Here is a 10,350-nt window from a genome sequence, read left to right on the forward strand (position 1 = left end):
CTGGGGCCCTAGGTGGGGGGCTGGGCAAGACAGCAGCCAGAGCCTTAGATGGGGGGCCAAGGGAGACAGTAGCCGGAGCCCCAGATGGGGGCCTGGGGAAGATGGCAGCCTGATCCCCAAATGGGGGCCCAGGGAAGACAGAAGCTGGAGCCCCAGGTGGGGGCCCGGGAAAGACAGCAGCCTGATCCCCAAATGGGGGCCCAGGGAAGACAGAAGCCGGAGCCCCAGGTGGGGGTCCGGGAAAGACGACAGCCTAATTCCCAGGTGGGGGCCTGGGGAAGACGGCAGCCTGATCTCCAGGTGGGGGCCCGGGGAAGACGGCAGCCTGGTTACCAGGTGCGGGCCCGGGGAAGACGGCAGCCGGAGTCTTAGGTGGAGGCCCGGGAAAGACGGCCGCCTGATTCCCAGGTAGGGGCCCGGGGAAGACGGCAGCCGAAGTCCTAGGTGGGGGCCCGGGAAAGACGGCCGCCTGATTCCCAGGTGGGGGCCCGGGGAAGACAGCAGCCAGAGTCCTAGGTGGGGGCCAGGGGAAGACAGCAGCCTGATTTCCAGGTGGGGGCCCGGGGAAGATGGCAGCCAGAGTCCTAGGTGGGGGCCAGGGGAAGACAGCAGCCTGATCCCCAGGTCGGAGCCCGGGGAAGACGGCAGCCTGATTTCCAGGTGGGGGCCCGGGGAAGACGGCAGCCAAAGTCCTAGGTGGAGGCCCGGGAAAGACGGCCGCCTGATTCTCAGGTAGGGGCCCGGGGAAGACGGCAGCCGGAGTCTTAGGTGGAGGCCCGGGAAAGACGGCCGCCTGATTCCCAGGTAGGGGCCCGGGGAAGACGGCAGCCGGAGTCTTAGGTGGAGGCCCGGGAAAGATGGCCGCCTGATTCTCAGGTAGGGGCCCGGGGAAGACGGCAGCCTGGTTACCAGGTGCGGGCCGGGGAAAGATGGCAGCAGGAGTCCCGAACGGGGGCCTGGGGAAGTCGGCAGCGGGAGCCCCAGATGGGGGGCTGGGCAAGACAGAGGCTCTCTTCTGCTCATCAGTGGTCGCAAATGTGGGCTGAGGGTTGTTTCGGGAGTCAAAGGGATAGTTAAAAATTGAAGCATGGCGGGAGACCATGGGCACAAATTGGATGGTGGTGCCTAGTCTCTCTGCAGTGTGTGTCTGCTCCACCCCAATACCTGGGGGAGACTGAAAAATTACAGCTTGAGAAGGGGGAGTAGTGTCCATGTCCGTGATGCCCGAATCTGAAGGAGAGGGCACACTTGTAGATGCCATGACTGTGGTGGTAGAAGGGATGGCAGTAGAAGTAATGGGCTGCTCAGTTAGAACAGGGGGAGGGACGGGAGGGTCTGGAAGAGGGGTGAGTAAGTTTAAGGGAGGGGGAGAATCTACACACATGGGTGTTGGGGATTCATTTTTGTAGGAGGGTGGCTGGAAGGAGAGGGTTGGGGTGCTCAGAGGTGTGGAGAGGTCAGAAGTAAAAGGTGGTGTTGCTTTGACTGAACACCGAGTGCCTTCATCCTCCTTAAGGGTAATTCCCACAATGGGATTCCAAACTGGAGGAAAAAGATAATCTGCAGGAATGGCAGAATGAGAGGATGCAGGGGCTGTGTATCTTGCCTCCTGATCCGTATAAGGTGGAAGGCCAGCCAGACTGGGGAATCTGGAGGACAGTTCAGCCAAGTGGGTGGTGGTAGGAGGGACCTCCAAAATGTGACTGACCGGAGCCAGGGAGCCTGTGGTCCCTGGGGCAGGTGGAGGGGCACTGCAGCGTCGCATAGCCTTCCTTACATCCTTCAGGATTTTGTTTCGCTGACGCTCCATGCGTTGTTTCAGGGTGCCCCAGGTTTTGGCGAGAGTCATGCCTGGAAGCTTCGGAGGCAGCGGAAGGTCACTGCGACCCCACGGCAGAGGCAGCGGTGGTGGTAGTGGTGGCAGCAGTGGCGGCAGGGGCAGAAACACCGGCAGGGGTCTCTTCCGCTTGAGGGGGTGCCTACTGCGGGCAGATCCCAGGGCAGAACTGCTCCGTGGGGTGTCTGAAGGTTGTTCACGCTGCAGCGCCTTCCCAGACATCAGTGACTCCGGGGAGCTGGGTCGGTGGTCTTCACCCAGCACTTCTTCTATTGGCCTCTCGGGCAGCAGGTTGCAGCACGGACTTGAGGCAGAGAGCACCCTGGCCAGGGGGCCGGGCTGCGAGGGAGGCTGGCCGTCTCCAGCAGTGTCGTCTAAGCAGATGGCGAGGCTTTCAGAGGAAGAGTTCTTCCAAGACACCTGGGCTTTCTCATTGAAGTTGCTTTCTGGGTGCACCGGGGGGAGGTTTGGAGGCTCAGGACTGCACTGGAGGGACGTGAGGACCCCGCTGGGCTCCTGGGGCCTGGGTGTCATTGTTATATCCCGGTCGCAGTACAGACTTATCTTTCCATTGTTCTCTCCTTCGGCCTCTGTGTGACCTTCCTCCTTTGTTATGCTTTCCCTGGGCTCTTCTTGGACCATCGCCTCACTCTCCTTTGTGCAACGAAGTGGGAGGTGCCTGGTTGGTACCGGGTTCCCAACCTTGACTACCCGGGCAGGTAGCTCAGTTAGTGAACGCAGGAGAGTAATTTTGCGCCCCGGTGGAGGAATTCTGACGGTTCTCGAAGGTCCGAACATCATGGAATTACGAGTGGACAAGACAGGCTGCTTCTTTGGCGAGTTCCTCAAGTTCGTCACGGGTAGGACGCCCACAGGGGAGTACCCAGCCTGCTGGATGGGGTACTGCCTTTTCGGCGCAATGTAAAAGCTGGATGATAAAGGTAATCGATCCTGGTTGAGCAGCCTGTGACCAGGGTGTAAAGCAGGAGCTGGAGCAGCGGGGTGGCCCCGGCCAGATGTGATGGCATCCCGAGAGGGCAAAACCAGCGAGCGACGGCCCAGCGGGTTCCGGCGGCGGAGCGCGGAAACAAATTTACACAGTAAATTGCCCATATAGGACAGATTGTGCGCCAAACGCCCTGAGAATAGAGTGTGAAACTGGGAGAGCGTCTACCCAGCTTCTGACTCCTCTCGTGGTCAAATACGCACTGGAGGCAGGATTTCTCAGCCTGGCACTTGTGACATGTCCATGGTATACGCATCACAGAGAAACTGGGCTGCAAGCCCACACGTGGCAAATTACGGGGCAAAGGGCGGGGCCCCAGCGCATGACCCCTCCTGAACTCTCTAGCAGCCGAGGCTTCCCACTGTGGGTGCCAGGAGTTTGGCACCAGATGGGCCACCATGCAGAGACTGTTCAGGACTGTGGGGGCCTCCTCCTCCAGAGCTCATCCTGTCTAGCACCTCATCATGCAGCCACCTTGGTGCCTGCGTTTCTATCGGTCAGCCCTTCCCTGCGTGGGTCTCAGAGGCCTGTGCAAAGCTGAGTGCAGGAGCCACCCACCCTGTCGGGGGGTGGTCCGGCACCTATGGGGACCTTCCCAGCTTCTCTGCGAAGCCTGGAGCCAGGAGCACCTTCTTCACTGCTGCTCCTCTGCCATCATCTCCAGCCCGCAGGGAATGCAGAGTCCTCACCTGGCCGGATGCTGCACCCCATAACCTCCCTTCCTGGCAGGTAAGGCTCTTTCTTCACTTCTTTTTAGAAATTTAGTACAACAGTTAAACTTTAGACTGTTCTTCAGGGTGTGCAGATGGTAATGGCTTAGCCAGGATTTGAACCAAGCTTGCTTTGGGCTGTGGTGCCTCCTTGTCATACATGCTTCATGTGTTACTGTTCTTTTCTTGTACTCCTTATGGCACTTAGCCCTAAGTGTCATACCTAGAATGAGCCTGTATCCTACCTTGTAGAAGGTTTTCTTTTGCTCAATTCATGAATTGATCACCTACTGCACTGGGTTCTGATCTCAGAAGATGCAGGTTAGGGACCATCAGTTGTCAGCATAGCACCAAAGGAGGTTTTCCCTTTGGTCTAGTTTGAAGGATCCAGATATGTAAAGATCATAGTCTAGATAAATCGTGGGCTTTCCTGAAAGAAATTTACCAATGAATTATTCTGTATGGATTAGAAGCCAATTTCTATGGATGGCCTTCCTGGAGTATGTTCAGTAAGGCAACTCATTCATGTCTAGAAAGCAAATACATCATTTATTGCAGCTTCATAGTGGAGCCCTGTGTCAGTTTAAAATAGTACAATTTGGTCACTGTGAGCATGTCAGCTTGGGCCACTCTTTACTACTATGTGTAATTCTAGAGATTCTTATGCCCAGGAGAGAAGACACATTCTTGGGTATCTAGGACAAGGGAAACATGTTATTATTCACAAAGTAGAAGCTTCAAAATAATAGGAAAGAACTTAAAAATCCTAGTCTAACATGGTTTTATTGAGTTTGAATCTTGTTTCTTTGGCTTACTTCATTGGAATATTTTCTTTCTCCTGAGCTGACATTGTGTGTTATACATCAGGCATGTGACATGTAGAGGTTTCAGAACCCAGAATTGTATTGATCGGTGAAACTTTATATATTTTAGTTTAAAATCTATTTAAAATAACACTGGACATAATTCATATATTATAAATTAGTTTTGCCCTCTGCTCTTGAGATTCTTTTTATAGTATGTCAGAGCAAATTTGGACTTCTATCCCCAATAAGATTCGAGATTGGAGGACACAAAAGCTTTTTCTCAGACCTAAATTATGTCTGAAAAAAGCGAGAAATATCATAAGCTCTATCTGACCTCTCTAGGAGCAGAAATGATTTACAGCCGTGGCATTTAACCATAATTCCTTGATCTTGTTTGAGAAGTTCAGTAAGGAATGATCTCTTGATTTTTGTTTCTTCCTTGTTTTCTTGTCTTGCTTACCAACAATCCATTGTAATCCATGAATTAATATGGCATCAGGCTGAGTGGTCTCTGGAGCTCATTCAAGTAACTTTTTTCCCTAAAATAACTCTAATTTCCTTATTTTTCAGCTCCTCGTCTTTCCTTGCCCTTTACTAAAACCAGAACTCACCAAAAGCTGACTGGCTTTGTGCAGACCCTTCTTAGGACAATCTTTCCTTAATTATTTTATTCATCACTCTGTTTCATTTTTTGCCTTCTAGAAATATGTTGAAATCTTTCTGTAGTTGATGACTTCCACAACATCTTGGCTTTTATTGGCTTATTAACTTTGGTATTTCTACACTTTTATTTAAATATGGTTTCAGAAGGAATAGAAAGTAAATATGTGTCCTAGTCTGCTATCTTGAGCTGAAAATCCCTGTCAGTTTTAGCATCCAACATTCCCATAGAGGGGAAAAAAAAAAAAAAAACCCTTGGCATTAATAGGTGTAACAACTCAAGATTTCAGCTTTTCTTGGGTAATCACTAAGGACTTAGTATGTGGTGATTTCTAATGCTGCTGCTGCTGCTGCTAAGTTGCATCAGTCATGTACTGACTCTGTGCAGCCCCATAGCTGGCAGCCCGCCAGGCTCCTCCGTCCCTGGGATTCTCCAGGCAAGAATACTGGAGTGGGTTGCCATTTCCTTCTTCAGTACATGAAAGTGAAAAGTGAAAGTGAAGTCGCTGAGTCGTGTCTGACTCCTCGTGAAACTCCTCTGTCCATGGGATTTCCCAGACAAAAGTACTGGAGTGGGTTGCCATTACTTTCTCCTAATTTCTAATGGGAAAATAATAACTATTTCATGAAATTTATTTGAGGATTACATTAGATAATGAACACACAATGCTTTCTAAAGTTTAAAAGTCCATAAAAATATTTTTTGTAATTGATTTGTTGCTACTTCAGTTTTACTTGACAGTGATTTATGACCTTGCTTATGTGAGAAGATGCTTTCTGATTTGTTGTTTTGAAAGTTAGATTATATTTTTCAACAGCTCAATGAAAATAACATCATTTCTGAAGGTTAAGGGTGAAGCTGTAAATGTTTCTTGATACCTGTCACTTTACAATATTTTCAGCAGCTAATTCATTCATGTATTCCTCCTCCCAATTTTATTGTGGACCTACTACCAACCAGATGCTTTACATCAGGTGTTGGAAAACATTTTCTGGATTTTTAAATATGTATCTTAGACTTGGTGGGCCGTATACAGTTTCTGTAGCTTCTCCTCCTCCTCTTTCTTCAGCAGTCTTTCAAAATGTGATGTTCAGTATTAGCTCACGGGTCATAAAAAAAACAGGCTGAGCTCACAATGATTTGTGAGCAGTTATTTGCCAGTCTCTGCTCTACATTGTCACTGAGTAAGAGGTGCATTTTTTAGTAAATCATGTCTTTGAGTCAACTCTTGGTCTTCCGGAGCTTGTCCTTACTCTCTTGCAGTTTTTAATCAACAGGGCATTCAGAGGGATCCTGTTAAAACATAAATCAGATTGTATTGCTCAGATCTCTTCAGCGACTTACTCTAAGCAGAAAGCAAAGTCCTCAGAGTACCTCCATGGGCCTACAAATCTAGGCCTTTGTTTCTTCCCTGACTTGTTCTTTCTCTTCTCTACTTTGCTCACTCTATTTCCCACAAACTGACATCCTTTCTGTTCCTTGAATACTCTAGGCACATTCTTGCCTCCTTCTCTTTCCATATGACTGTTCCCTCTGCTGGTAATATTTATTCCCCAGATATGCACCTTGCTCCCTTCCACAACCACCTTAAATTCCTTGATAAATTTTATCTTCCCCATAAAGCCTTCATTTATTACTTAATTTCACGTGGCAGGTACCTTCTATCAGCCATCTCCATCTCCCAACCATGCTTTCTATTTTTTCTCTAGCACTTACCTGATATACTAGTTATTCTATGCATCTATTTAATTTTTATTTACATATTTATACTTATATATTTATATTTGCTTGTATATTTTTGTCTGCCCCCTCAATTGGAGAGAGGGTATATTCATCTGTGTTGATCACTGCTGTGTCATCAACCTATAAAACATACTAAAGAATGGTGCCTGAAATTTGATAAGGGATTAAGAAATTGGCCACATAACTAAACATGTACATAAATTAATGAACAAATCTCCAGGGCTTCTGGATGAGGTCTAATGAAAAGAGGAAGGCAAATGATTGGGACAGGGTGCTATAAGAAGTAGAATTTGGAATACTCTGATAGGTATCCTAATAGATAAGGTCTTGTTAAGTTAGATAGTTTTAATGAGAGAGCTGGGAACTAGGGATACACAGCATCAAGATTTTTATAATATATTGTGTGGAGTTCTTTTTAAGTGTGCACAGATATCACTGAAAATCTATGCATGTGTGCATGCCTCTATTACTTTATTTAGTGCTTTACAAGAGCCCCTCAAGGACAGGGTTATAGTAAGTATCAGTATCTTTCCTTTATGATGAGCTTAATTTGTTCAAAATTATATCATAATTTATTTGCAACTGTGAAAGCAGACTTAGTTTTTGAGTAGACGCTCCCTAGAAATCTGTGATGTTAATAAAACCGACAAATATGTGTTCAGCTTCCAATGATACACATACTACAGACTCAATTATGGTCCATCCATTTTAATAAAGGCAAGAAGTGATTTAACAAATAGAGAGCAAAGAGAATATTAAGTTTTGTCCTGTGTTAATATTAGCAATGGATAAAGTGGGTTCCAACACCTTCAAGATAGCTTGAAACCATCATCTCTATGTCATGGCAGAGGGATGTTCAGCCAGGATATTGTTCTCTGTCACTCAGAAAAATACCCATAATGTATAATGATACTTATTGAGTCAGATATGGGACATTTGGGTGGTTAGAAGTCCTTTAACATGATTCTTTCAGATGCCTTAGGTACAAGATGAAGCTAGCAGCTTTGGACACTTTCAGCAATGAAGAGTTTGTTTGGATGTTAATTTTTATGCTGAATGAAATTCAGCTGAATGAATTTCATGCTGAATTCACCCTACCTACTTTAAACTGCAGCACAGCACGCACACTTCAGTTACCAGTTTGGTTCATTCCACAGAATTTTCATAAAACATAGTGTTCTATATACCTGGGATGTATCTCACTTAGTTCTAAGAATTTCCAGATAATTCTTCAGACATAGTGTTACAATTCCAATCTTGCCAAGTCCTGCACCAGTAACAGAACACAGCACATTTATTTCTCTGGGTTGTTCAGATCCCAGTGAAAGAAGAATGGAATGGGATCAAAGAGATCAGGATTCTTGTCCCAGATTTACCATAAAATAATTGTGTTCTCAGGAAAATTGTAGCTATTCTAGACCCCTTTCCTTTTCTTTATTTCAACAGAGTTGCACTAGATGACACCAAATAACATCCCACTCTTTGCAGTAATAGCTTCAATGTTATTGGCATTCTGAAACAAATGAATTCAATGACACATGAACCTGTGCACCATCTCTGTAACCATGTTTTTTAAAGATGAAAAAATGGCTGAGCACAGAAGTAGCTGTTTTGACCAGAGGCTCCAAAGTAAATGCAACTAAACCACAAGTTTCCTTCTTTCCTGAAGCTCACTTAACTGAAACATAGGCTGCTGGATATTAAGCTGTAAAGCATATTATCAGTGTATTTTAAAAGAAGCTATTCTTCTAGGAGAAGGGGACGACAGAGGATGAGATGGCTGGATGGCATCACTGACTTGATGGACGTGAGTCTCAGTGAACTCCGGGAGTTGGTGATGGACAGGGAGGCCTGGCGTGCTGCGATTCATGGGGTCGCAAAGAGTTGGACATGACTGAGTGACTGATCTAATCTAATTTGATTCTTCTAGGATTTCTAATTAGTAGCAGGAAGTTTTGAAATTCTTAAAAGATCATCTACTATTGTGAGTTTACAGCTCTATTTTCCAGCCAAGCAAGTTGAATTAGGGCATCTGAACTTTTGGATGGATCTCAGAACTAAAATTCTAAACCTCTTGAGTTTTTCTTCATGCTGTCAGAAATTCATGCCAGATAGTCCTTTTAATAGAGAGTATGTACACACTTGTATATTTTCATATAAGAAAGCAATGTGGTGAGTGAGGATGGAAGTGAAGCCCTCAGTCTCAGAGGGGTATTGAGCTCCTGGTGAAATGTAGTCATTATTTCTTCAAAGTAGAAAAGCAGTTATTTGAAGTTATTAACACCAAATAACTATTGATACATTATCTGTGATATATGTATTTACTGTACCAACTAGGTGTGTTCTTTTTGGAAAGTACACAGCTGTTTGAGACACAGATTGTTTATTTTTGTTTGTTTTCCCACAAAGACTGTGACCTTCTGATCATGAATATCTATATTTTACTAATATCTGGAACCACGAGCTAACACGGTGTCTAAAATGTAGCCAATGAATATGAAATCAATGAACACACTTTTTAAGTACAGGCCAGGGCATGGGCAAATATAAATTTTTTGTTTTCAGTCATAACGTGACTGAAACATATAAATGATACAGACAACGAGCGCTACAGTAATTCAAAGAAGGCATAGAACAGATAACCTGTAAGGATCTATTGTATAGCACAGGGAGCTATACTCAATATTTTGGAATAACTTATTAATGGGAAAGAATCTGATAAAGGACGTATATTTAAATTAATCACTGAACTGTACACCTAAAACTAACATGCCATTGTAAATCAACTATACTTCAATTTAAAAAACAGACGACAACAAAAGACCCCAAGAAGTCATAGACATGCTATTTCCATAGAGAAGCCAAATGAAGAAGAGAGAGATAGCTTTTGAATTAACCAGAGGAGTCACAGAGAACCTAGGCTTGGACCTGAACTTGAATTTACATTAAGATTGCATTGCAGATACAGATGTAGGTAATCACATACACTCACTATACTGAGACTAGCTGAAGGTATGAGTCTTGTTCAAGATCCCAAAGCAAGTACAGTGTGGAGTCAAAATTTTAAGTGACACCTAATACACTAAAAAAAATAAAAAAATAAAATAAAAAGCCCCTTCTGTGATACCGTGTTGTCATTGAAATAGTTTTGTTTCTTTCTGGTAGATTATAGTAGAGATTGGTTCTAGTGTCTCCTGCAGTAATTACTAGTTCTGTTTATCCCGTCTATAGTTGATCTTCAAAATTTCCATTAGAATGGTTTTGCCAAAATGAAACATACAAATATTCATGATGCCTGTATCCAAGTATTTCTTCTGTTATTCCCTGCTTCTCTTCTAGGATTATATGAACAATTCACTATCTTGAATTATGCTTTTCCCTCCTCCAAGAATTCTCTCCGCCCTCTTGGGCACCTGGAAAACCCACTTCATTTGTCAAAACTCAGTTTACATATTATCTCTTTTATGCTGTCTTCTGTTTAGTGTTGTGATCACTCTTTCCTTTTTGCTCTCATTACACTTTTACCTACCTGACTGTTGCACTTGCTACACTGTATTGTAGTCGGATTTTTTTACATATCTCGGGCT

The 10,350-nt window shown here is 45.0% G+C and overlaps 1 protein-coding gene across 1 annotated transcript in view; it reads right to left on the minus strand.

Annotated features, from left to right (window-relative positions):
• LOC104996792 (nuclear pore-associated protein 1-like) overlaps positions 1–2,950 on the minus strand; it is a 110,517-nt gene extending 107,567 nt beyond the window's left edge. Inside the window, exon 1 of the mRNA XM_010851156.1 lies at positions 334–2,950. Coding sequence (XP_010849458.1) covers positions 334–2,950 — 2,617 coding nt within the window. The remainder of the gene's footprint in view (positions 1–333) is intronic.
• Positions 2,951–10,350: the final 7,400 nt, after the last annotated feature.

Source organism: Bison bison, unplaced genomic scaffold (assembly GCF_000754665.1).
Source record: "Bison bison bison isolate TAMUID 2011002044 unplaced genomic scaffold, Bison_UMD1.0 scf7180017864298, whole genome shotgun sequence".
NCBI lineage: Eukaryota > Metazoa > Chordata > Mammalia > Artiodactyla > Bovidae > Bison > Bison bison.